Consider the following 24,393-nt stretch of genomic DNA (forward strand, 5'->3'; position numbering starts at 1 on the left):
GCCAATTACATGTTGATGACCTTTGTCATCCACAGTGCTGTCATAAGCAACCAAACTGGACGCTATGGAGTGGAACCAGGTTGTTTTAAGTGATGAATCCAGGTTTAGTTTGGGGGCTGACAATGGCTGTGTTTGTGTATGAAGACCTAGGGGTGAGCATCTCAATCCTGCTTTTGCTGTGGAGCGGCACACTGCCCCCTGCTGGTGTGATGGTCTGGGGGACATCACATATGACAGTCGCTCACCCCTAGTAGTAGTACGAGGGACAATGACAGCTCAGCGATATGTTCAGGACATCCTGCAGCCACATGTGTTCCTCTCATGGCCCCCAAGAGGCAGCAGGATAATGCTCGGCTGCACATACAGGTTCCATACATGCCACTGGCTAAAGTGCCCGACAGTCATTCCAGCGACGATCATTCCTATGCTTTCACACAGGAGCAATCATCGCTCAATAAATGGAGACAGGGTGCCTGGATCATTCTGGCCACCAGCCTCCATTCACAGTAACCAGGCCGTCATAGATGAATGAAAGCCTGTTTACACAGGCCAATGTAGCAGTAGACCAACAATACTTTTTTTAGGTCTGAATGAAAGATCCAACCAGTGATTTATTACTCATGGTTCCTTCACTGCACTGCGCAATTATCATGCACACCATTCGATCTAACGAACGGCTTGCACGATAATCATGATGTGTGAAAGCGCCTTTAACCATGCTTCAGTGGTAGCAGTCACTGCCAAGGGTCGATGATTTTGCACGTGACTGCTCAGTCTGTGATTGGCTGGTCGGTCACATACACAATGAATGGCACATTAGCGTTGTGGCTTCCAAGTTTAGAGTGGCAGGGAACAGGGCTCCAGCGCTGGATTAGCGGACACTGAAGGAGGTGAATATGAAAATTCCTTAAAGGGAGCCTGTCAATACCCTATGGCACCATGAACAAAGGGCGCATGCCCACGACCATGTTTTCACTGCGTATCACGTGCGTATGATACATGGTGAAAGGACGCAATGAAAGTTACAAGTGGACACTGTGTATCGATACGTAAGAGAAATAAATTGCAGCATGCTCTATTTCTGTGCGTACATACGCATCCCTTTGCGTCCGGGCAGCGTTTCCATACACATCCACTTTCTCAACAGAGCGGGGAATTTTAAAAAAGAAAATCACCCTGCCCATGTCCGTGACGTGTGATTCACGGTCATGCACAGTGCCATACTCAACCCATGCACGGTGTCTGCTGACTCTCTGCTGGCAGAGCGTATGGGCTGTAATGTGTAAAAGCGGTGTGTGTACCGGTCTTCCGTGGCGTTTTACGCATGCCTCCGTAAGGCAGAAGCCCAAAGTTATGGTTCTGTCTGGGAAGGTGGCAGAGAGCTAGTGATGTCCCCTCTAGAGATTACACGGCGCATAGAAATCTGTCTCTTTTCAGAGTCCCGTGCACATAGACTTGTAGAGGAGAGCGTGCATACGGCAATCTTGGTCAGATTATCATGCACTGCATGCGGAAATCAGAGAGCAGACGGGTATAAAAAAAAATACATCACCTGGTGCCCTGCCCTAACCACACCATAACTTAATAGTGCTGTGGGGATGAGAGAGGTTCCCTTTAATGCTAGGTGCACACTAGCTGGAGCTCCATTCTCAATAGGACATGTCATGAGTTCTGTCATGTAGACCATGGGTCCATAGGGAAAAACAACCATGTATATAGCCTCATAGTTTATAGGAGGGCCATGTGCTCTCCATAGAATTACACTATCTGCACACAGCCCTAAAATACACCAGTCTGCACCTAGCCTTAGACCGACTCACAGAAGCGTGTTGGTACAGGAATAGGCTGTGCCAATCTGCCTTGGGCGGCCATGTTGCCGCTCACACAACTTGTGAGAAATACTTGCGCAAGAAAAATTGCAGCATGTCCTACCTTGGCACGTATTACGCAAGCATACACGCCCATATAGTGCATGGCGATGAGCAGCAGACAACCAATGTGCAATGTCAATGCGTGTTTAAAAAAAACGGAAACCTGATGGAGCGGAGATTTCATTTTTTTTTCTTTATTGTACGAAATGGGGAATGAACCCAAACGGAAATTATTCAGTTTGCATCTAATTTGCATTTGTGCCCAACCTTCCATTAGCTGTTCTATCATTTCTGACTTGTCCACCAGGTGGTGCTGCAAATTTACAATGTGTCACACAGAGAACACACACAGAGCAGCCCCTCTTTTAGAGACCCCCATTTAGTAGCACTTTGGACATCCATCCTTTGGCCTTCAGAACGGCAGCAATTTGCTGTGGCGGGGATTCCACTAGGTGATGAAATTATTCTGCAGAAATATCGGCCCCTGCGGACAGGAAGCTTCTTGCAGTTGTCGCAGATTACATGGAGCGATTTATTATTTGCACAGGTGAATGATGACAGAGTTTTCTCATGCAGCCTGTTTATACAGGCAGATAAATCGATTGCCCATACGCTCACCAAGTGTTCTGTCGTTCTCATTCACTGTAACAATGAATGAGCACGACTGAACCATCAGTATTTAAACCGAATGATTAGCGATTGAGCCAATGATGATTTGCATGCCTGCATGAACTGAACAATGAGCAAACAAATTATCGTTCATCGTTCGTTCATTGGCTGCGTTTACACTGAATGACTAATGAAATTTGAACAATTCAGCAATTTTTTGAACGATTACACTATGCAAGAAAATTTTTGTAACAGATAAGCAAATAGGCGGCTTGTAGTAACTTTAGCGCGCTGAATTCAAATATGATATCCGTTTACAGTTATACAATAAATTCAGTCGGCTCGCCATTGACCTTGTTTAATAAAAAGAATAACAAAAGTGATTGTACAACTATTTTGCAATCAGTTACACACCTCGCGCTGACTGAACACTCTAAGGGTAGGTTTATGTTACATATAGGGTATGTTTCCACGTGGTGGAAACGCTGCAGATCATCTACCAGTAAGTTGTAATTAATGAACTGTGCTTTTACAGGTCGTTGGTTAGACTAGGACTATTTAATAACAATATGGCTGAGTGGCGCGGATGTCTGAACAATCCAGACAATTTCTGCTATGCCTGCGGACAAATCACAACAAAGACGCTCTGGCATGTTTATAACTGCACAAATACACTGCATATTTGCGCATGCAAATTAAAATGTAGACAGGCGCATTGAAATGGTGCACAAATAAGCAGGTTTCCTGTGTACTCACTGTATTTGCGCCCGCCAATTCACTTCAATGGCTTGTTGCAGTGTGTAATATGCCCCAACAAGGTCATGCTGCGTATTTTTGCACACAATTGTCCATTGTGCAAAAAAATACACTCCTATGAACAAACCCATTGAAATCAATGGGTTCTATTCACTGCGTATGCCGCACACAAGACATCTCAGTCCTTGAAGACTATTACAAAGGGAAGTACAATCCGAATATGATGGGCGACGTTTGCTGGTTCTTACATCAGGAAAGTAATGTTTCTTACAGGAGGAAGTCAAGATCCAAGCGCAATTTTCCACCAAAAACCGCCGAATAGTAATATTACAGCACGTCCAGACTACTATCATCTTAAAGGAAATGGTTCGTAACTTGAAAATGACCTGCTGCCATTATTCAGTGTTACCAGAAACCCATCAATTACTTTCTGTTATGAACATTTTAAAAAAATTTGTTGCGCAGCGTTATCGTTCTGTGTAAACGCACCTTTAGATGGAGGTGCTGACATGTTCTGGCCAGCTGACAGGAAGGGGTCATCGGTTCATGCTGCTTGCGCCAAATTCTTACCTCCCATCAGCACGATGCAACAGAAATCTGGATCCATCTGACCAGGTGATTTTTTCCCACTGCTCAGTGATACAAGTTTTGCGCTCTTTTGCCCGCTGGAGTCTCACCTTTGTTTCTCTAACACACAATGGCGCTGGAACTGGTTGTCTGCTGTTATAGGACATCCATGCTAAGGAATGGCGAGCTGTGCATTTGTGCACGTTAGTTGGAGCAGCAGCGTTGTATTACGTCATTTATAATCTTCTGACTTTGCTGCAATAGAAATGGGCTGGAAATGTTCTGACTTGCTGAGCACAACTGACAGGCCGAACAAGTAATCCTGTAATGTAAAGTATAAGGGCAAGCAGAGCAGAAGATTGCACCTTTAATCAGGCCAGAGCAGAGGTATATTTTACACTACCATAGGCTCAAATAAACAATGCAGCTAAGTCAGTCACTGATTATATAACTGCAGTGTAAAGCATGGCAAATGAGCCAGTGCAGCAGACTGAGAAAGGAAGCTGATTTAGGAATACCAGAAGCTACAATAGTCCATACACCGGAGTCACTGATCATGGCGGAGTCATGAAGATGCAGAGAGAATAAGCAGCTGAAAGAGAAGACTCCAGCAGGAGTCACCCACAGCGAATATTAGATAGGGCATTTCACAGCACAAATGGACATCTGCTAAGATGCAATATGTGATATATGCACAAGGTGGCAGTGTAATCCTACCTGTTTTAATGCAGCTATGGAGTATAATAGAGGATGTAACTCAGGATCAGTACGGGATAAGTAATGTATGTACACAGTAAATAATGAGTGCAGCTCTGGAGTATAATAGAGGATGTAACTCAGGATCAGTACAGGATAAGTAATGTATGTACACAGTAAATAGTGAGTACAGCTCTGGAGTATACCGTAATAGAGGATGTAACTCAGGATCAGTACAGGATAAGTAATGTATGTACACAGTAAATAGTGAGTGCAGCTCTGGAGTATACCGTAATAGAGGATGTAACTCAGGATCAGTACAGGATAAGTGATGTATGTACACAGTGACTCCACCAGCAGAACAGTGAGTGCAGCTCTGCAGTATAATACAGGATGAAACTCAGAATCAGTACATGAAAAGTAATGTATGTACACAGTGCCTCCGCCAGCAGAATAGTGAATGCAGCTCTGCAGTATAATGCAGGATAAAGAATCTCATGGACTCAATGTCTCTATTTTTTATGGAAATTCACTCCTCATCTGCTCCATTCTTCTCGGTTCTCTCCTCTCATGTTCTGGCTGCTCGTCCTTTTTACAAGGTGTGGTGTTGATGCTGATATAACATAGCATTGAGCTCTATAAATCCTTTGCCCTATTGTAGTCTAGAGGTAATAGCGGAGGAACCCTTGATTAGGACTCGCCATTACTCCTAGAGCAGACAGCAAGCAGAGCTTTTATTTTTGAAGGATGCCCTCTGCAGATAAGCATCTGGTTCTGGGCATACACTGAAACAGCAGGGGGTAGCATTGAGACATGAGGTGCTGCAGCATGAATGCTAACATGAAGACAGCAGATTTGTGACTGCAGCTTTGGATGTAACTGGAGTATAAAATATGATGACATGGATTGTATAATTCTGTCTCCATTACCCATAGTTAGTGAGTTATTATTAAACTCCAGACTCGGGGGAAATTGCTAAATATAACTAATGATGCTACATAGTAACACCAGGGTAGGAATTAAAGGGGAACAATTGCGTCTTTATCCGAGGCGCTGCGTCCCGGACAATTCTAGGATTTTCCTATGAGTGCAGTAAATATTTCAGGCCAGATGTCCTCCCTCCTCAGGGACATCACATCATCCGCAGCTGCAGACTCCGCATTATAAGGACTGCGACCTGTTAACATTGTAGCCGCTGAGACACCAAGTGCTGGTCTGATCCGTGACGTGGAGGACGCTGGGGACTTACTGTGCCTTCCAGCACCGATGACATCATCTCCATTAATAAGGAAACCAGCGCCTTATAGATCTGACATCCATGAATGGAGGCAGCTCAAGTTGTGTACACTACAAATCCCAGCAGGCAGGGAATGGATGGTCAATATAGGTGTATTACTTCATTCACATTCGGTGTCCTGCAGCATCGTAGTCTGCTAAGAATCACTGTAAAGGCTTAGATACAGAGATTCATAAAACCGTATCACACGGGATAAGGATTAATAATAGCAGGTAGCATGATAGGATTAGATACACAACTCAGCAGACAGTATCACACACTATAGGGAAATATACAGCTCAGCAGACAGTATCATACATGATAGAATTAGATACACAACTCAGCAGACAGTATCACACACTATAGGGAAATATACAGCTCAGTAGACAGTATCATACATGATAGGATTAGATACACAACTCAGCAGACAGTATCACACACTATAGGGAAATATACAGCTCAGCAGACAGTATCATACATGATAGGATTAGATACACAACTCAGCAGACAGTATCACACACTATAGGGAAATATACAGCTCAGTAGACAGTATCATACATGATAGGATTAGATACACAACTCAGCAGACAGTATCACACACTATAGGGAAATATACAGCTCAGCAGACAGTATCACACATGATAAGATTAGATACTTACATCAACAGACATAAACCAAAATCATGGGTTTTGTTACATTATTTTAATAGACCATATTACACATTGTAGGCTTAGATACCAAGCTGCGCAGCCTGTATCCTACGTAATGTAATTAGATACAGCGGCTCATCAGACATGCTTGAATTAGATACAGCACATCAGCAGACAGTATCATACAATAGGATTAGATACAGCAGCCAGTATTGTATATGATAGGATTAGATACACAGCTCAGTGGATAGTATCAGAAACAATGGATCAGATACACAGATCAGTAGACGGTATCACATATTATAGGATTAGATACTTCTCAGCAGACAGTATCACACAATAGGATTAGATATACAGCTCTGCAAACTGTATCACATATTAGGATTAGATACAGTGGTTCAACAGACAGTATGACACATGATGGGATTAGATACAGCTTCTCAGTAATGACTTGTTCCTGAGCTCCTCATGCCGTAGACCAGTAAGAGACCTTTTGCACGGGTGGAATAAGCCTCCAAGATGCACCACAGCATGCGGTAAATTCTGCACCAAAATCTGCAGGGCTACCTGTGTATTGTGATGCAGAATTAAAAAACTGCTTACAGCTGTCTGCAATTCTGCATCAAAATCTGTGGTTAGACATGCAGATCTTGGTGCAGAATTCCGCAGCAGCAAGTTAAGCAGTGTCTTGTAGTGCGTCCTAGGCCTGGCGGAATAATTCCACCCATGTGAGATGGATTATACATTGTCGGCTCTCCTCCCCTGATGCCTTCTAACCTCTTACTGTAAATGTAAAGCTAACATTAATTCCATTACTGTCCGACTGACACACTGTGGATGAGATGATGGGAGTAGTAGTAAGGACTTTTATTGGTTTTGGGTGGAGTAATCTTTAGTGGTATTATGTCCTCAGGACAGGTTATTACTTAAGCGCTCCATCCTCTGAGGGGTGAGGTGCCAGAGTTCTTCTTTAAAGGGCTCCTGTGTATAAAGAGTGTGTGGAGACTGTAGCCGTAGCTCCGGGATCATGCCAACGCTCAGCATTTGGTTGCAATCTTCTCATTACTTCTGGGATAATCTGCAGATGGCAGGCCGCAGCCTCAGCGGTAATTAGAGGCTTCCTGGACCCTTTTCCCTCATCTACCCGTCTCTGATCTAGAGACTGGGTAGTGAAGGGTCAATAAGCTGGATGGAGAACCAGATCTGCAGCTACTTCTCACAGAGCTGTAACCCAGCTCTCCAGGGCTCTGAATGGTAATATATGGCTAGTGTTACCTCCCCTGCTCCCCTATAAAAGGAAAAAAAAAGGGAAAAGGGAGAGTGCTTTGAAAAAGTGACAGTATACAAAAAAATGACAGGAATTTAGCATGTGAAGGTAACCTGAAATCCACTAATACGTGGAGAGCTGCAGACCCCTTCAAAATGCCAGACACTCTATAATGAGTGCCCGGGAAGTAAAGACTGAAGTAACCTCAGGGGGAGTACCCCCTCTTAAGTAAGTGACTTGTCATTTTCTATAACTATTTAAAAATAGGATCCTTTTTAGCGCTGACCCCACGTTGTCCCTCTTTCTCCTCAGTACACACTGAGGTTACTTCAGTCTGCTCCCTTAGGGCTCTTTCCCACGAGCGTATATCGGCCCACCGTTTTCACAGCCGGCCGATATACTCTGTGATCTGATACATTGAATTCCAATGCATCAGATCACATGGCCGTGGTCCCGCGATGTAAAAGTGACCAGCCGGCCAATATAGCATTGAGCGTTTTTACATCGGGCCCAAAAGATAGTCCTACAACTATCTTTTGGACCAGAATATGTCAGCTGCTGTATAGGCTTCTATGGGAGCCAATGACAGCGGCAGGAGAAGGGAGGTGGGAGGGAGTTTAGTAGTGTAACTGCTAAACTCCCTTCCTCTTCTCTCCTCCTCTCCGGCCGATTCCAATGGGAGGGGGCAGGATGGGGGCGGAGGTAAATGCCACCCCATACCATTGTTGGCTGCAGACAAGAGGTAGGATGGGGGCAAAGATAGCTCCGGCCCCACCCCCTCCCATTGAAATCAGCCAGAGGGGAGGAGAGAAGAGGTGAGCGGGTAAGGGGAAGCCTCAACGGCATGGCAGCCTTGGACCATGCCGTGTGAATGGGTGCATAAACGTTAGATTTTATACCCCACAAGCTTTTATACCCCAGATGGTAGCGTATATCGGCCAGCTGTGAAAACGGTGGCCAATATACACTCATGGGAATGAAGCCTCATAGTGATACCTCCAATATAGTGACGTTGCTTCGCCCACTCTCCTATAGCGACGCCTCTTCCCCTGCTCCCCTATAGCGACGCCTCTTCCCCTGTTCCCCTATAGCAACGCCTCTTTCCCTGCTCCCCTATGACGACGCCTCTTACCCTGCACTCCTAAAGTGATACCTTTGTTATAATGATACCTGCGCCAATCTCCTACAGCTGTGGTGGTAAACCTATAGCACATGTGCCAGAGGGGGCACTCAGAGCCCTTCCTTTTGGCGTGCACACCACAGCCCTAGCATAGACGACAGCCGGGTAAATGACTGCACAAGCTCTGATGTCTCCTCTAAAGTACATTAGCGCTCATGCAGAGTGTTTACACAGGCAGAGTTCTGCCCCATTTAGATAGGACGAGCTGTCGGGCAAGCAATGGCCGACAGCACATTCCAGTGATACTCGCTCCTGTGCTGTTACACAGGAGCGAGTATTACTAGCATCATTGGAAGCGCTGCTGACATGAAGGTGGAGCGACCAGGGAGCATCCTCCCTGTGCACGCCTCCATCCACTTTAAACAGAAATCCAAATTATATCTCCAGTGTTCCCCTATAGTGATACATTCCCCACCACCCTAAAGTGATGTCTCCACCATAATGCCACTTCCCCTATGACACCTCCTCCTCTGCTCTCCTATAGTGATACCTTTCTGATAGTGCTAGCTCTCTTGCTCCTGTATAGTGATACCTCCCCCATGCCCCTATATTGATACTGTAAGGGGTTAAATGACCATGTCTATATTTACTGCTGTACTTCATGTTCCTACCAGGACCTTCTGAGAGAGGTCACATGATTCTGTTCACTCTGATTATTGTTGCTATGGACTGACAGGATCTGAGTTGCATACTGATTGGCTAAAGGGCTGGGTATAAAAAGAGAGGTCCTGTTCCCAGGCTCAGTGTGACAGAGAGTTCAGGAAAGAGAAAGACTCAGCTAGTGAGAGCTGCAGCAGGGAGATCTGCAGCTGGACTTGTATGCCTGAGAAGAAGATTCTTGGGTGATTGATGGCTGTATCTTTTTGCAGCGTCTGAGAAGCCACAGCCAAGGAGACAGCAGGTTAGAGTTTGGGTCTTGTCACGGGGCTCTACCATCTCCCACCCTGAGGGTAGCACAGGACCTGTCCAAGTTGCCGCTGGAGGGTACTTTCACTGGGGTGATCCATTACGGGATTTACCTTACACAGTCTTGTCACTCGTGACGCCACTGTTCCTTCCTCCGTGGTGACTCCAGATGATGAAATAAGTGGTCCACACACAGGGAAAACTTTTAGGAGCAAAGCCGGTAACGATCGTCAGTGCTCGTTTACTTGGAAACTATTTACAGTCCAACAGTAGAATTACACATGCTAGCAGGAAAAATGGTGCAGAATCATAAAGTGGTGCAACAGGGAGGAAATCACAGGATATCAAAAGAAGCTACAATCCTAGTTATCTGCAGGGTTCTGTTCCCGGTACCAACTCCTTCACTCTTGCAAGCTCTATGCCGGTCAGCACTCACATTTGGCAGGCAGGCACTCCATGCTGCATGGCAGTTGCACTCTCCATCTTCTCCTCAGTGGTTCAGGACTCTACTGGCATCTCCTGGGTAAAGCAGGCCCAGGGAATGCTGAGGATACCTTTCAGCCTCTTTCATTCCGGACCATACAGAACTAATGGTGTCTGTGTGGCTCACCTGCAGATCCTCCAAACGCTCCTCTCTCGTGCAAGCTCAGAACTGAAGACCCCACTCACACACCTTGCAATCACATATATGAAGCACAATCACATGACAAACAACAAGATACGTTTTCCAGACATCTCACATACCAGACAGTTAACGCATTCAGTGCTGCAGCTAGGCAATACACATCATATTCATGCAACATGAAAGACACAGAAAACACACATAGGCACGAGACAAATGCATGCATACATTATGTACTGGCCCGTTAACTCCAGGCCACTACATTCTTACTGTACACCAGGGGCGTGTATTGGAGAGAGGCGGCAGCGCATCAGTGAAGTTCCGATCCTCTTGCACAATAGAGAATCAGAAGTGTTCCTTACTGATTTCAATGGGAAACCCCACATGCACATCACACAGCATGTGCAATGCATTAAAGGTCCCATTGAAATCAACAGATGATGCGTTCCGAGGACCGCAAAGAGATAGGACATGCCGTGCAGGAAAAAGTTGCTCATGTGTTTTTGACTCTATTCAGAAGAAGGAGGTTCATATGCGTGAGAGATTTGTGCGTCTCGCAACACACAGATCTCGCGCGAGTTTCTCAGCCGTGTGAAAGCGGTCTCACTTGCCAATCTGCAGAGTTTGATGATGTATCCCTGTTTAGTGATCTCTAAATTCTGTCACTTGTTTTTTTTTCTCACATTAACGTCTGACTTTGCGCTGCAAGCAGAATCCAAAATTCCAAAACTGATTTTTCATTTTTATTGGACTTTTCCCAGGGCGCATTGTGGTATTCGCCGCCGACCACGGATGGAAATAAATCACAGTAATGAGAAAACAGAAGAGGGAGATGAGGAATGAAAACCGAGGAAACAGAATTTAAAGGGGACACTTCTGTGTCAATATGGACACACAATCCAGCCATATGATTGGTCAACACTGGGGAAAGTCATCAGGTGCCACAGTGACAAGGAGAGAGCGTTATCATGTCCACTCAGATATAAAGAGGTAATCCAACGTCTGGCAACCAATGGGAGGGTCTGACAACCATGTATTCAATCTAACCAAGAAATACATAGAGTCAGACCCTGCAGCTGCTATGGAACCCTTGGAGAGAGGGAGTCCAGCCCTGGTGGGTCCTATTCACTTTGTTATGAAGTCGAAAAAACCTGTGCAGGGCGTCCCCTCTAGGAAATCGACAATGTTAGCAAATGGGCGCAGAATTGGCCCAACGGTCCTGAAAAGGGGGGTGAAGAGGTCCTTCTGTAAGTGGTTGGTGGATATAACGTGGCACCCTCATATATGGGGACGGAGGGCATTTTGATCCTTGCATTGGGGCTTTTGTATTTAAAATGTACTAGTACATCTAACAGCAGCACAGAGAATTTTCAGCACAAGACGAATTATTAATTCTAGCTTTATTAACCCTTTCAGGGTTAAATCCTTTCCAAGGCTCAGCTCCAATAACGGTCTCAGGTTCTGGGGCTCTCAGACAGATTGTTCTGCCTGGATTCAGGAACGCTGATATTTTCTTAGTACCCCCAGAGAGCGGATTTATGTAATATGCTCGGCAGAGAAGAAACAGCGTTACAGCTCCTCAAATTTCTGAAGTCGTAAAAAAAGTTGCCAGAAGTTTCACCGTTTTTGGAATCATAAAATTAAAAAGCAAAGTAAATTTTAAACTAAAATGTAAAAAAAAAAGACGAAAATGCGAGTTATTCCGCCTGCGATCCTGGGGGGCGACGTACAAGGCCTTTATCATGCACATATGGGAGTGGAGAGCTCAGGTTACAGCACAGTCCCCTTCTTCTCATTCTTCTTCTCCTTTCTTCTTTCCTCTGGACGCGTCTCGTGTTGAGGTCCCTCAGAAAGCGTCTTGTACCACGAACTGTCTGCGAGGAGGAAGAATTCAGGGACCATTTTCAGGTCAGTAAAACTTAAGTGGAAACATTTGGTGCAGGACTTTATTCTTCTTTACACTTTAGAATGTGAGTAATTAGGTAATCATCTAATACAGAGGTAGCAGAGCTGAGTCTGTCATTTGGCAGAACTGTGATGTATCAGCTTTTGATAGGACTGCAGGTATTCCTAATGTAATTCTTTGTATTCATGTAAGAGCTATATGATAAACATAACTACTACATAGAAGTATATATGTGCCTGTATCTATCGAATACAAGTAAGTACTATGTAGACCTTGTGTGGGACCGTGCTGTCTTAAAGAGATTTAAACGGAATCGGGTGGGATTGATAATGACATATACAGATGTGGCAAGGCTGAGTAGTATGTCATGTGCCAAAACTGATGACGAGTGATCATGCTACTTAGTGCACAAAAGAATCAGCTGAATGACCTGTTCAGCTCTGCTCCATCTGCTTTGCCCTGTTCCAAGTTTGTATTCCTAAGGTAGCCATTATATTACATTATAGGGGGCCACTATTGTATATGTAATGACTGCGCTGGATTATAGGAGGGGTCTGCTGTCACTGATACATTGACATATAATGGCTCCAGGAATGCAGAAATCACAGGTTCCTTATCTGTTTTACCAGCACAGGGGTGCTGCTAAAGAGCAGTACACAATTAAATGGGTGCTACATATACCACTGCCCACCAGGGATCATGTAGTGCATACAGTTGGGGCCAAAAGTTTTGAGACTGACACAAATTTTGATTTTCACACGGTTTTCTGCTTTGGTGTTTTTAGCTCTTTTGCTCAGATGTTTCTATGGTTACTGAAGCACAATTATAAGCATTTTATAAGTTTTTACACTTTTATTGACAAATACATCAAGTTTATAGAAGACCCAATATTTACAGCGTTGACCATTATTTTCCAAGCCTTCTGCAGTTCGCTCTGACAGGCTGGATATCAGCTTCTGTTCTAAATCCTGACTGATGACAGCCCGTTCTTCCTAATCAGTGATTGGAGTTTGTTACAATTTCTGTGGTTTTGTTTGTCCGCCCGCTTTTTGAGGATTGACCGCAGGCTGTCAATGGGATTGAGATCTGGGGAGTTTCCTGGCCATGGAGCCAAAATGTCATTGTTCTGTTCACCGAACCACTTCGTTATCACTTTTGCCTTGTGACACAGTGCTCCATCATGCTGGAAAAAGCATTTATCAGAGAAAATACTGTACAAGTATTGGACTGTAAAGTTATCTTCTCTGATGAAGCAGCAAACGTTTTCTCCACCAAAAAATGCAGCCTCCTTCCTGAATAATACTGTCACACACTGGAAGTCAATTTTTCCATTATTACACCAGTTAAATCAGTGTGTCCAGACTTTTGCCTTGCCCTGTAGTATAATGTATTTGCAGTATACTCCTGAGCTCCCACTAGTTGTGGCTGCGGGCAGGGAGAATGAAGTCATGTAACTACCTCTATAAAAGGTATTTGGGGCACTGTATCAGAAATGAAATCACTTACCGGTCTTTCTTCTCCTGTATCCTCAGCTGTATCACATTCTTCATCCATCTGGTGATTTTTCATCCACTCGACCTACAACATGAGTGACATCAGCCAATTGGGATTTCTGTGCTTTTTCATTTTATTTCTCCAATGCACAAAACCTTCCTTGTCTCAGTCCGACTGCTCGGGAGCTGTGTGCAAACCCTTGGTAAATTGCATATTGGAGGCGGTGGAGGAGGGGTCCTGCTGCCCAACGTGTGCACAGTTTGGGTGTCCCTGTGAAGGCTACCAGTACTATGACTGCGTTAGTGTTGGATTTCAAGGTGGGAAGGTTCCCGAAGGCGAGTCTTACTTTGTTGACTTTGGTAGCACAGAGTGCACCTGCCCCTCTGGAGGCGGAAAGATCAGCTGCCATTTTATACCATGTCCTGAACTTCCAGCAAATTGCATTGACATCATGCAACCAGCAGACGGTTGCGTTCAGTGTGGTAGGATAGGCTGCATCCATGGTGAGGAGAAGTACGAAGCCGGGCACACTTTTCACATGGCACATTGTAAGTTCTGCCATTGCCCCAATACTGGGGGTGAGTTAATGTGCTATGCTCTACCAAACTGCGACATGGAGGCAGATAACACCACTGAGAGTGATCTCGAGAAACAATACGACTATCCGTACAGCCACGAGCAGGACCCTCTGGAGATCGTGGAGAAGAACAATAATTACAAGAGAAATGCTCTGCAAGATCACTCCATGCTGGATTACGAGGATGAAGAGGGAACCACCTTACCAACCGCTGCACAATCCATCAACCTGGTGCAGAATAACACAACTCAATACCCAACCCATCCCACCACCCAACCAGAGAACTTCAGCTCCTCCACCATAACTGACCCCACCAAGAGCAGCACCACCATGGTCTACACTACCAAAAGCACAACCACCAAGACACTGATAACTTCCACCATCAAGAGCACCACCACCACGAAACCAATGACTTCCACTAAGAGCAGGATCAATGCCAAGACCAGCACCCAACCAGAAGTTGTAATGCCAACCACCAGCCTGGCTCCAACCACAGAGGAACACAAAGCCTCGTCTATTGCAAGCAGCACAGAGAAAGGCGACATCGTGGAATTAGATCCTCAAATAAACAAGACACAGGACTCGGGTCCAGCAGTAAATAAGGAGGATTTTCCTGAAGAGGAGAAGGAAGGAAATATTTTTTCCACAGCAGTGAAGACAACAACCACATTTGTTGACTGGAGCACAAGTCCCTCCGTGGGGCCACAGCTCACGTTCCCTCGCCTGGTTGAGTGGGAGGCCCCGAAGGATGATCTCAACCAATCAAGACTGCAGTACGGTAAGACAATGTTTACACTGGAGGATGTATAACATTTACTTAGAGGATAAAGTTACATGAAAGATCCCATCGCTTCTATGAGCTGAGCATCTGTGCATTCCGGGGCTCTTTAGCCACTGCAGAACTACAACTCCCAATATGTACACACTGGAGAGACTCGTGCACTATATATCCCTGTCACCAGAGTCTTAGTCAACCTTTTTGGTCAACCAGAAGCACCATTAAGGCTCAGTGTATGTACCACATGTGCACACTGTGAGGCTGCATAGGGACCCTTTTTGCAAGAGGGACCAAACATACCCCTCAACTCTCAAAGAATGCACACAATGGACACCTCTTTAACGTTAAGCTTACACCTCTAGTGCTGTCCATTCCTCTTTTTTGCCTCACATAGTAATAGTGGTCTTCTTTGTGTAAGACATAATAGTGCCTCCTTAGTGCTCCACACAGTGACAGTGCCAGTTTGTGCCCCACATGCTGTCATAATACCTTCTTTGTGTGGCACACAGACATGAGGCCCCACACAGTGATGTGATGTCTTGTTGGCTCCATAAAGTAAAGATGTCCCCTTAGTACTTCCCTCAGAGTAAGATGCCCCTTAGTGCCTCCACCACAATATGAAACCCCCTTATTTCTGCCACTACAGTAGCGCGCCCCTAGACAATAAAGATACACCCTTAGTGTCCCAAGACAGAAAAAAGGGCCTCTAGTGATGCCCCCTTAATGCCCCCACTTGGTATGATGCTCCTTAGTGCCCCCACACAGTGTGACATCTCATTAGTGCCTAACCACAATGATTGCCCCCTAGTATTCCCATCACAGTGTGATGTATGTCTCCTGAGTGCCCCCTCAAAGCAGTATTGTCATCCACACACTAAAGATGCCCCCTTAGTGCCCCCTCACAGTAGTGATGTCTCCCATGCAGCAAAGATGCCCCCTTCATGTCCTCACACACAGTATGATGCCTCCTTAGTGCCGCCTCACAGTAGTGATATCCTCAACACAGTTTAATGCCTCATTAGTGCCCCACCACAATATTATAACTCCTTAGCGCCTCACCACAATATTATAACTCCTTAGCACCCCACCACAGTTTGATGCCCCCTTAGTGCTCCTTCACAGCACTGATGTCCCCTACATAGTAAAGATGCCTCCTTAGTGTCCACTCACAGCAGTGATGTCCCCCATACAACACATATACCACCTTAGCACCTTCACTAGAGTGTGATGCTAGTGCTTACAATAGTGATATCCCCCACACAGTAAAGATGTATCCCCATATAATTTGATGCCCCTTAAAGCCCTCACTCAAAGAAATAGTGCCCCACAAAATACTCCCTGAACCCTGTTCCAATGAGAAATGGAGATTATCACTCTCCAGGTCTTCTCTCCGCTGTCTGTATCTTGGCATGCAGACATAACGCCACTGCATTATGTCTACCAGCGCCAAGCCGCAGCCGCCATTGATGGCAGGGTGAATGGTGGAGTAGGGAGCTGACAGTTTCCTGCTTCTTCATCTGCATCCTGCATAAACAGACAGTTAAATTCAGTCATTCCCGGAACAGCAGGACAGTGCCTGAAATCCAGGACTGTCCCACTGATCCAGGACAGATGACAGGCATGGCCAAATAAGGGACTTCACTCATAGTTCCCATAGACAGCATACTGGCGAAAGAAATTCAGAGGAGCCATGAGCGATGTGCACAATGATGAGAATCTTGGTCTTTACAGCAGAGCTGCTGCAGAGCAAAGGGCCCAAAACATGGTTCATGCACAGGGGCCCCTCGCCCAATGTCAGTGCCCTGCCTCATAGCAGCAGGAAGGGCTCCATAGATGTCCAATCGTGTCACCTGGGCACTGCAGATTAGCCAAGGCCTGAACTTTAGGCAAATGTAATACTCAGACCCATATTGGTAACCTGTGATTTTTGCCTGCACGTGTGATGCGGTTTACGAGAAAAACACATCATACTTCTACACTTTCACTCGCATTTTTCACACATGTGAAAACCACATGTTTTATTAGTAGAAATAAAAAGTTTAATCACACTTGAATGAAAATCTAAATGTGAGCATGCTGCCTTTTCCCCCCCCTGACATTAACCCCTTAGTGACGGCCCCATTGCATTTTTACGTTCTGCCTAAGTGGGCTTTAATCCTCAGGGACTTAAAAACATGCATCCCCTAAGGATTAAAACCCTGCAGGCTCTGGACGTGACAGCTCCATGCTGTCGGTTACGGGAGGTAGCCAACAGCCTGGAGCCGTCATCCCGGGCTGCCAATGGATAGCGCTGATCGCATTAAAGTAAATAAGTGAAAAAAAGATCGTATCCATGATGTGGGGCTGAAACTTCCCACCCAGGTCTCCGCAATGCCCGGCGATGTCCTTTTCTGCAACGGATCCTCCGCCGTCTTCTGCGCATGTGTGCCAAGAAAAAATTGGCGGCGCATGCGCAGAAGCCGGGATCGCCTGGGAGATTTAAAATTTCTTGACTCCCGGCTACCAGTGACCGGCTCCCGGGCCTGTGATCACCGTTAACCAGTGGTTAACGGCGATCACGGAAAAGTTGAGAAAAGTAAAATAAAGTTAAAGTTCACCTCCCCTCACGTATCCGATCCATGAGGGGAGATGGAAATACTCACCCCCATCCTCCGTGATGTCCTGCGGCGATATGGTTCTTCCAGGACCTCACTTCGCCTTCTGCACATGTGCGTCCTACTGAAACGTCGGGCGCATGTATGCGGTTCCTGGTCACATGATCACGGTTATCCTATGAATAACAGTGACCATGTAAAGTAAAAAAAAAGTGTAAATAAAAAAGTTAAAAAAGTTAAAGCTTCATCTCCCCTCACGGATCATATCCGTGAGGGAGGATGAAATTACATGCCTAAGGCTCCTGGACGTTACCCCGGCTTCTGCACACATGCCTGTCGCTAAAGTGGGGGACGCATGCGCAAAAACCGCGGATTACCCGGGTAATTTAAAATTTCCCTGCTCCTGGCTACCAAAGTTAGCTGAGAGCGTGGAAATTTCATGGGGTGCCGCAGTACGCGGTCCCCAGTCACGTGAGTGCCGCTATCCAATGGAGGGAGATGAAATTACTTGCCTAAGGCCTCCTGCACATGGGCGTATTTGCATTGCGGACTTGGCGGCAGGCGTCTGCCTCCGGACTCCGCAGCAAATACAGCCCATAGTATTCAATGGAAAAACAGCATTTCATCTCCACGAGCGGAAATCGATTGCGATTTTCCGCTCGCGGAGAATAAATCCTACCATGCTGCTATTTTGTGCAGGTTATGCACAGCCGGCTTCCGTTCAAGTAAATGGAAGCCATCCGTTCAGCGGCACTTCCGCAGTGAGCACTGCGGAAGTATCGTGGGATACGTGTTACCCCTCCCCCCCCCCCCCCCCCAGCGCCGGTGACTACTGTGCATGCGTGACGGAGTGCCGGCCGGCACATCTACAGCATGTGCAGAAGCCGCCGGACAGGTACTCTGGGGGCACCGCTGTGGGAATCTCACGTGCCGGGTCTGACTCGCCCATGTGCAGGAGGCCTAAGGCCTCCGGCGATGTTTCCCGATGGGATCTTTATCCGTTGACCTTTTACCCAACTTTGGTGCATGTACACATCGGCAAAATGGCGGACACAAGCGCAGAAGCTGGGGAGGGTCCAGGAAATTTAAAATCTGGCTCCTGACTACAAAGGGCTTTTACCCACTAGCATTTTTTTTCGCTGCCTTTTTTTTCCAAATGTCAATGGGACTGTCTAATGTTAAAAATCGCATCGCACAAAAATTGCAAGTTTGCGTTGCTGCGACTTTTGTGCGATGCAATTTTAACATTAGAAAGTCCCATTGACATTTGGAAAAAAAACACTGTGAAAGCGCAGCGGAAAAAAATGCTAGTGGGAAAAAGCCCTAAAGGTAGCAAAGAGCCTGGAGCAGTGACTGAGGGCCATGGTGAGCGGTCTCAGGTCATGTGATCTCCGTTATCCAATGGATAATGGCGATCACATAAAAGTTAAAACAGTAAAACTTCAATGCTCCTTTTGGTTTGGGCCCTGTTGTGCAGCCAGACAGAAGATTAGGGCCACAACGGGTATGTCTCTGAACACAGGACAAACGGGGGTATCCATTTTGGGGTGAACATCTTCATTCACATGTGTGCTGTACAAAAAAAAATGTTTTTAAAATGACACAATTGCAAAAAAATCAAAATCGTATTTTTTCCTTCTGCTTGGCTTAGATTCATTCAAAAACGGTGGGTTAAAATTTGCAATACACCCCGAGATGAATTCGTTAAGGGATCTAGTTTTCAAAATGGGGTCATTTGTGGAGATTCTCTGTCGTTTTGGCCGCTCAAGGGAAGTGTGCAATGGTGCCTAAATCACCTTCAAGCAAAATGTCTGTTTTGAAAGCCCCTGGCTGCTCCTTTCGGTTTGGGCCCCGTTGTGCATACGGACATAAGAATAGGGCCACAATGGTTATGTTTCTGGACACAGGACAAACAGGGCTATCTATTTTGGGTGCAAATCCTCATTATCATATGCACTATAGAAAAAAAATATCTCTTTGAAATGACATGTTTGCAAAAATATCAAATTTTATTTTTTCTCCTCTAAATTGCATTAATTCCTGAAAAAAAAACTGTGCTGTCAAAATCCTTCTGACCCCCTCAGTGAATACATTAAGGAGTGTAGTTTTTATAATGTGGTCATTTGTGGGGGTATCTATCATTCTGACAACTATGAGCCTTTGCAATCTTGGCTTGGTGCAGGAAAACAAAGTGTTCCTCAAAATGTTAAATTTGTATGTCTCCTAAACAGTTTAAAAAAAAACAAAGTTTTTCAAATGTGCACCCAGAATAAAATAAACAGATGGAAATATATATCTGAGCAAAAATCTGTACAGTAAGTTTGCATATATTTGTGATATTACAGTTGAAAATGTGAAAAAGTAACATTGGCACTTTTAATAAATATTCACAAATTCTATTGGTCTATTTTTACCACATAAGGCCGCCTGCAGACGGGCGGAAATTCCGCTCTTGGAAGCCATAGGATTGTGTTAGAGCCCCGCACAGAAACGTCACTCACCGGCCGCCGGCTCCGGTCTGCGCATGCGCCAGCTGCCCGGCAGCTGGCACATGAAAGATCTGGGGCGCGTGTGAGTACGCGCTGCTCTCTGCAGGTGCTTGGGTTGGGTCCCGTGGCGAGAATTCTCGCTGCCGGATCTGACCCGGCCGTCTGCAGGCGGCCTAAATGAAGTTCAGTATGTGGCGAAAAAACAATGTCACAATTACAGGGATATGCAAGACCTTTACAGAGTTATTCTATGTTAAAGAGACACACGATTTCCAAAATGTGGCTCCATCACTAAGGCGCAAACAGGCTTGGTCACTAAGGGGTTAAAAAATACTGTAGGAAATCGCCCCCAAAATAGGACACATTGCAATTTTTCAATCGCGCATCATCGGTGTGAGTTAAAAATCGGTTATATAAATTAACGTATTGTAAATAATAGACTACTACGTGCGTGTTCTCCGTGTCACGCAATTGCACAGAGTTCGTACATTTTTGTATACGCTTAGTGGGCTCCGTGGCTCTGGGAACTTTTCCTTAGTTCTTTCGCTCAGCGTCTTCATTCCGTTCAATATCAGTCCATCCAATCTCGTCCCGGGGGAAGAATATTCTGTGTGGAATTTGCGCTGAGGCCTTTTTCAGTCACGATGATCCCAGGACGTGATATCTGTCTGTAGATAAGGGTTGTGTCAGCATTGGATGGGCGCTGTTATCTGGGGTCCTGCAGGAAGGAACTGTCCTCCCCCAGGAATGTCAGAACTGTCCGCCATAAAGGTGGCGGTTCTTATGTCTCATGTTGTCACCGAACGCACTGCATGTGACATATCAGTAATGGTTTCCATTATATAGAAGCCTTATCGGCTTTACCTCCAGGGGAAATTCTAGGAAATTCCATAGGAACTTTCTGTTCCATTAGATGACACAATGTATGGCCTTACGGTAAACTACAGAACTCGTAGGGGATTGTATGTCCGAGGGGAGACATCTAACGAGCGGACCCCCCGGAGAATCCCTGACACCCTCTAAAGGTAAAATAAGGCCCCATTCACATCTGCACCAATTCCGCTGTTCGGATCCATCCTTAGCGCCGAACAACGGAAATACCAGAACCGCCGGACGAGTACAAGCTGCAGCCGAACAGACCCCATTCACTATAAAGGGTACGTCCAGCTTCCCCTATTTCGTCAGGGATTTTCTGCCAGATCTGTGCTGGGGACCCTTAACATAGAAGTAAAAAAAAAAAAATCGCAGCATGCCCAATTTCGGTGTGATTATTGTACAAATGTCACTCCTTCAAGTCTATGGGTCCGTTAAAAAAGCCCCCAGAAAACGGAATGCACTTGCATGATGCGAGTGCAATCTGTTTTAAATGCATGTAGCCATGTCAACCATAATTTTTTTTTTTTTTAAAGTGCGAATCGGGAAGTGTTTTTTTTTTTTTTATACGTGTGAGAAAAACGCATGCAAGAAAATGGAAATTGTTCAGAAAAATTGCAAAAGCGCTCGGAAATTGCAAGCAAAATCAGACAGATTTTTCGAGACCAAAGCAAACACTCTGCGTTTTTTACTGCACTTTTTGCACGTGTAAGTCATGCGCAATTGTGTGTGCAAAATAATACACACTGATGCTTCCAGCTATTGAAATAGCCAAATTCTTTAATGGGTGCCAGATGTATTCTTTCCCTGCACAAATGTACAGGAAAATAGAACAATTGCGCACGCAAAATATGTGCATATGAACAAAACCATCAAAATCAGTGGCTTCTATTCACTGCGTATTGCACGCGCAAATACACCCGTGTGAAGAAGCAGTTAGGCCAGTTTCACACGGGTGATGGCGATTTTGCCACGATATTATGGTGTCAAAACCACGTGTCTGTTCCCGTGATTTTTGAGCAGCAGTGATGCTTTTTCTTGAGAATAGTCTCACATCGCTGCCGCCAGCGATACAATCGTGCAATAAAATCGCACAATTTTTTATTGTGGGAGTCAGTAGGACTCTAATGTTAAAAACACATTGCATCACCTGAAAATCGCAAGTTTGTGTTTTGTGATGCAATAAAAAGGAGGCTCCACAGGGAAACATGGGAACTCAAAAATCACACATTACAGAAAGGGAATGCCACAACTTTTTTCTCGCAACATCGCAGGAGTGAAAACATCACAAATGTGAAGGAAATCATTGAAAATCATTGGTTTCATAATTCTGCTTTTTTACTCACTCTCGCATTGCGTGAAAATCGTGTGATTTTTATCGTCTGTCTGAAACCAGCCTGAGGGCTCCCTCACGCTGACAGTTGGGATTTTGCCGCAAGAAAATTGCGGCAAAATCGTGTTTGTTCCCATGATTTTTGAGCATCAGCACTGCTTTTTCTTTCAAAAACATCACTGCTGCTTGTGATTTTGGCAAGTTTGTGCTTTGTGATGCGATAGAAAGGAGGCTCCCCAAGGATACATGGGAGGTAAAAAAAAAAAGAAAAAAAGCGCAGAAAGAGAGGACATGCCGCAATTTTTTTCACGCGACATTGCATGAGTGAAAACATCGCAAATGTGAAGGAAACCATTGAAAAGCATGGGTTTCCTAATTCTGTGTTTTCACTCACTGTCTTGCAAGTGTGCAACCGGCCTGAGGACTCATTCATACGAGCGTATGTCGAACGGCGTTTTCATGGCCGGCTGATATACTCTACCATGTGATACATTGGCTCGGTGTGTATGCTGTCAGGCAGGGGGAGACAGCTTAGCTCTGCTAAGCTGTCTCCCCTTACCCTCGCCCTTGTCGGGTCACCTCCTCTCCCCTCCCCTCCGGCTGTTTGCAACAATAGGAGGTGGGGCAAAGCTAAACTCTTACCCCCTTACCTTATCTGCAGCCAGCAATGGGAGGGGGCGGAGCTATGCCCACATCCCCTTCCATTTCAAACAGCCAGAGGGGAGTCACGCTGCTAAACTCCCTCCCACCTCACTTCTCTGGCCACTGTCATTGGCTCCCATATGCAGTGGCTGACGTATTCCGGGCAGAAAGATAGTCCCAGGACTATCTTTCCTGCCTGCATTAAAGTGCCTGGTCGAGCGCTTTAACGCCATGGAATACACACGTGTGATCTGATGCATTGGAATCCAATGCATCAGATGGTAGCATATATCAGCCAGCCGTGAAAACGGCAGCCGATATACACTCGTGTGAGTAAGCCCTGAGGGTGTGTTCACACGGGTGTACTTATTTTCGGTCCATGAATATACTGCGTATTCATGGAACAAAAGTTGGCCTTTTCATTGTGTATTCTTATTCCTTTTGTGTGCGTAATCACTGCGTATTTACGCACGCAAAATAAACCGCAAGAGGGCCCCATTGATGTAATGCACATATATGCCGTGAGTATACAGGTATCGTGCGTAATCCCTGCATATTTGCAAACTGAAAATGGCAGAATTCTGCAAGCAATCATTTAGACTTGCGTAATTTTGGTGCGGATTTTGATAGCGGAGTATTCCATCCTGTGTGAAAGTGCCCCTATCAGTCAGGCTGGGGAGGACAAGGAGAAATAATCTATTGTTCCCCATTATAAGGTGAGGACTATCAGGGTATGTGGCCCTTTAATAACTGCGATTTGCCATTATTGTTGCAGATTCTTGAAAGCCAGAGAAGTTCAGTCGCCAACAAACGCCACGGATAATGACTTCCATCCGAAAACCATTTCTCATTCCCTCCACCTCCAACATAAAACGCAAATAACCCCTAATCATCCGAAAATATGTAAACCTGGCAGTAATGATGGATCCGTGAATCCAACGACTCCCTTTCCACGGCGCCTTTCACACAATTAATATAGAGCTGCAATCTTGCCTCCCTCAGCTGAGCGTAGCGCAATTCATCTATGTCCAAGTCCAGTCATGTGACATATTCCGGAGCTGCGCGTACTCTGCTTCATTAAGGGTGCGTTCACACGTTGCGGGAATGCTGTGATTTGTTGCAGGACTTCCGCAGGGAATCTGCGTCAAAACTGCAGGTTAGAGTTACAGCACGGCTGCAGCGGAAAATCCGCAGCGTTTTTTTTTCTCTACATTCGAACAGGATTTGCTTGAATCTCATTCACTTTCATAGTAAACATTTCTGCTGTGGTTTTATCGCAGCGTTTCTGCAACATGTGAACGCACCCT

At 45.5% G+C, this 24,393-nt stretch overlaps 1 protein-coding gene across 2 annotated transcripts in view; it reads left to right on the top strand.

Annotated features, from left to right (window-relative positions):
* Nucleotides 1-11,308: 11,308 nt before the first annotated feature.
* The window catches only part of FBLN2 (fibulin 2), a 48,313-nt gene continuing 35,228 nt past the window's right edge, over nucleotides 11,309-24,393 (top strand). Inside the window, exons 1-3 of one of the 2 annotated variants that reach the window (XM_066596944.1) lie at nucleotides 11,309-11,390; nucleotides 12,242-12,308; nucleotides 13,839-15,155. In XM_066596944.1, the coding sequence (XP_066453041.1) occupies nucleotides 13,892-15,155 (1,264 nt within the window). In that variant the 5' untranslated portion in view covers nucleotides 11,309-11,390; nucleotides 12,242-12,308; nucleotides 13,839-13,891. Of the gene's footprint in view, nucleotides 11,391-12,225; nucleotides 12,309-13,838; nucleotides 15,156-24,393 lie in introns of those variants that run through there. The other variant, XM_066596943.1, reaches the window with a different exon arrangement.

Source organism: Eleutherodactylus coqui, chromosome 3 (assembly GCF_035609145.1).
Source record: "Eleutherodactylus coqui strain aEleCoq1 chromosome 3, aEleCoq1.hap1, whole genome shotgun sequence".
Taxonomy (NCBI): Eukaryota; Metazoa; Chordata; class Amphibia; order Anura; family Eleutherodactylidae; genus Eleutherodactylus; species Eleutherodactylus coqui.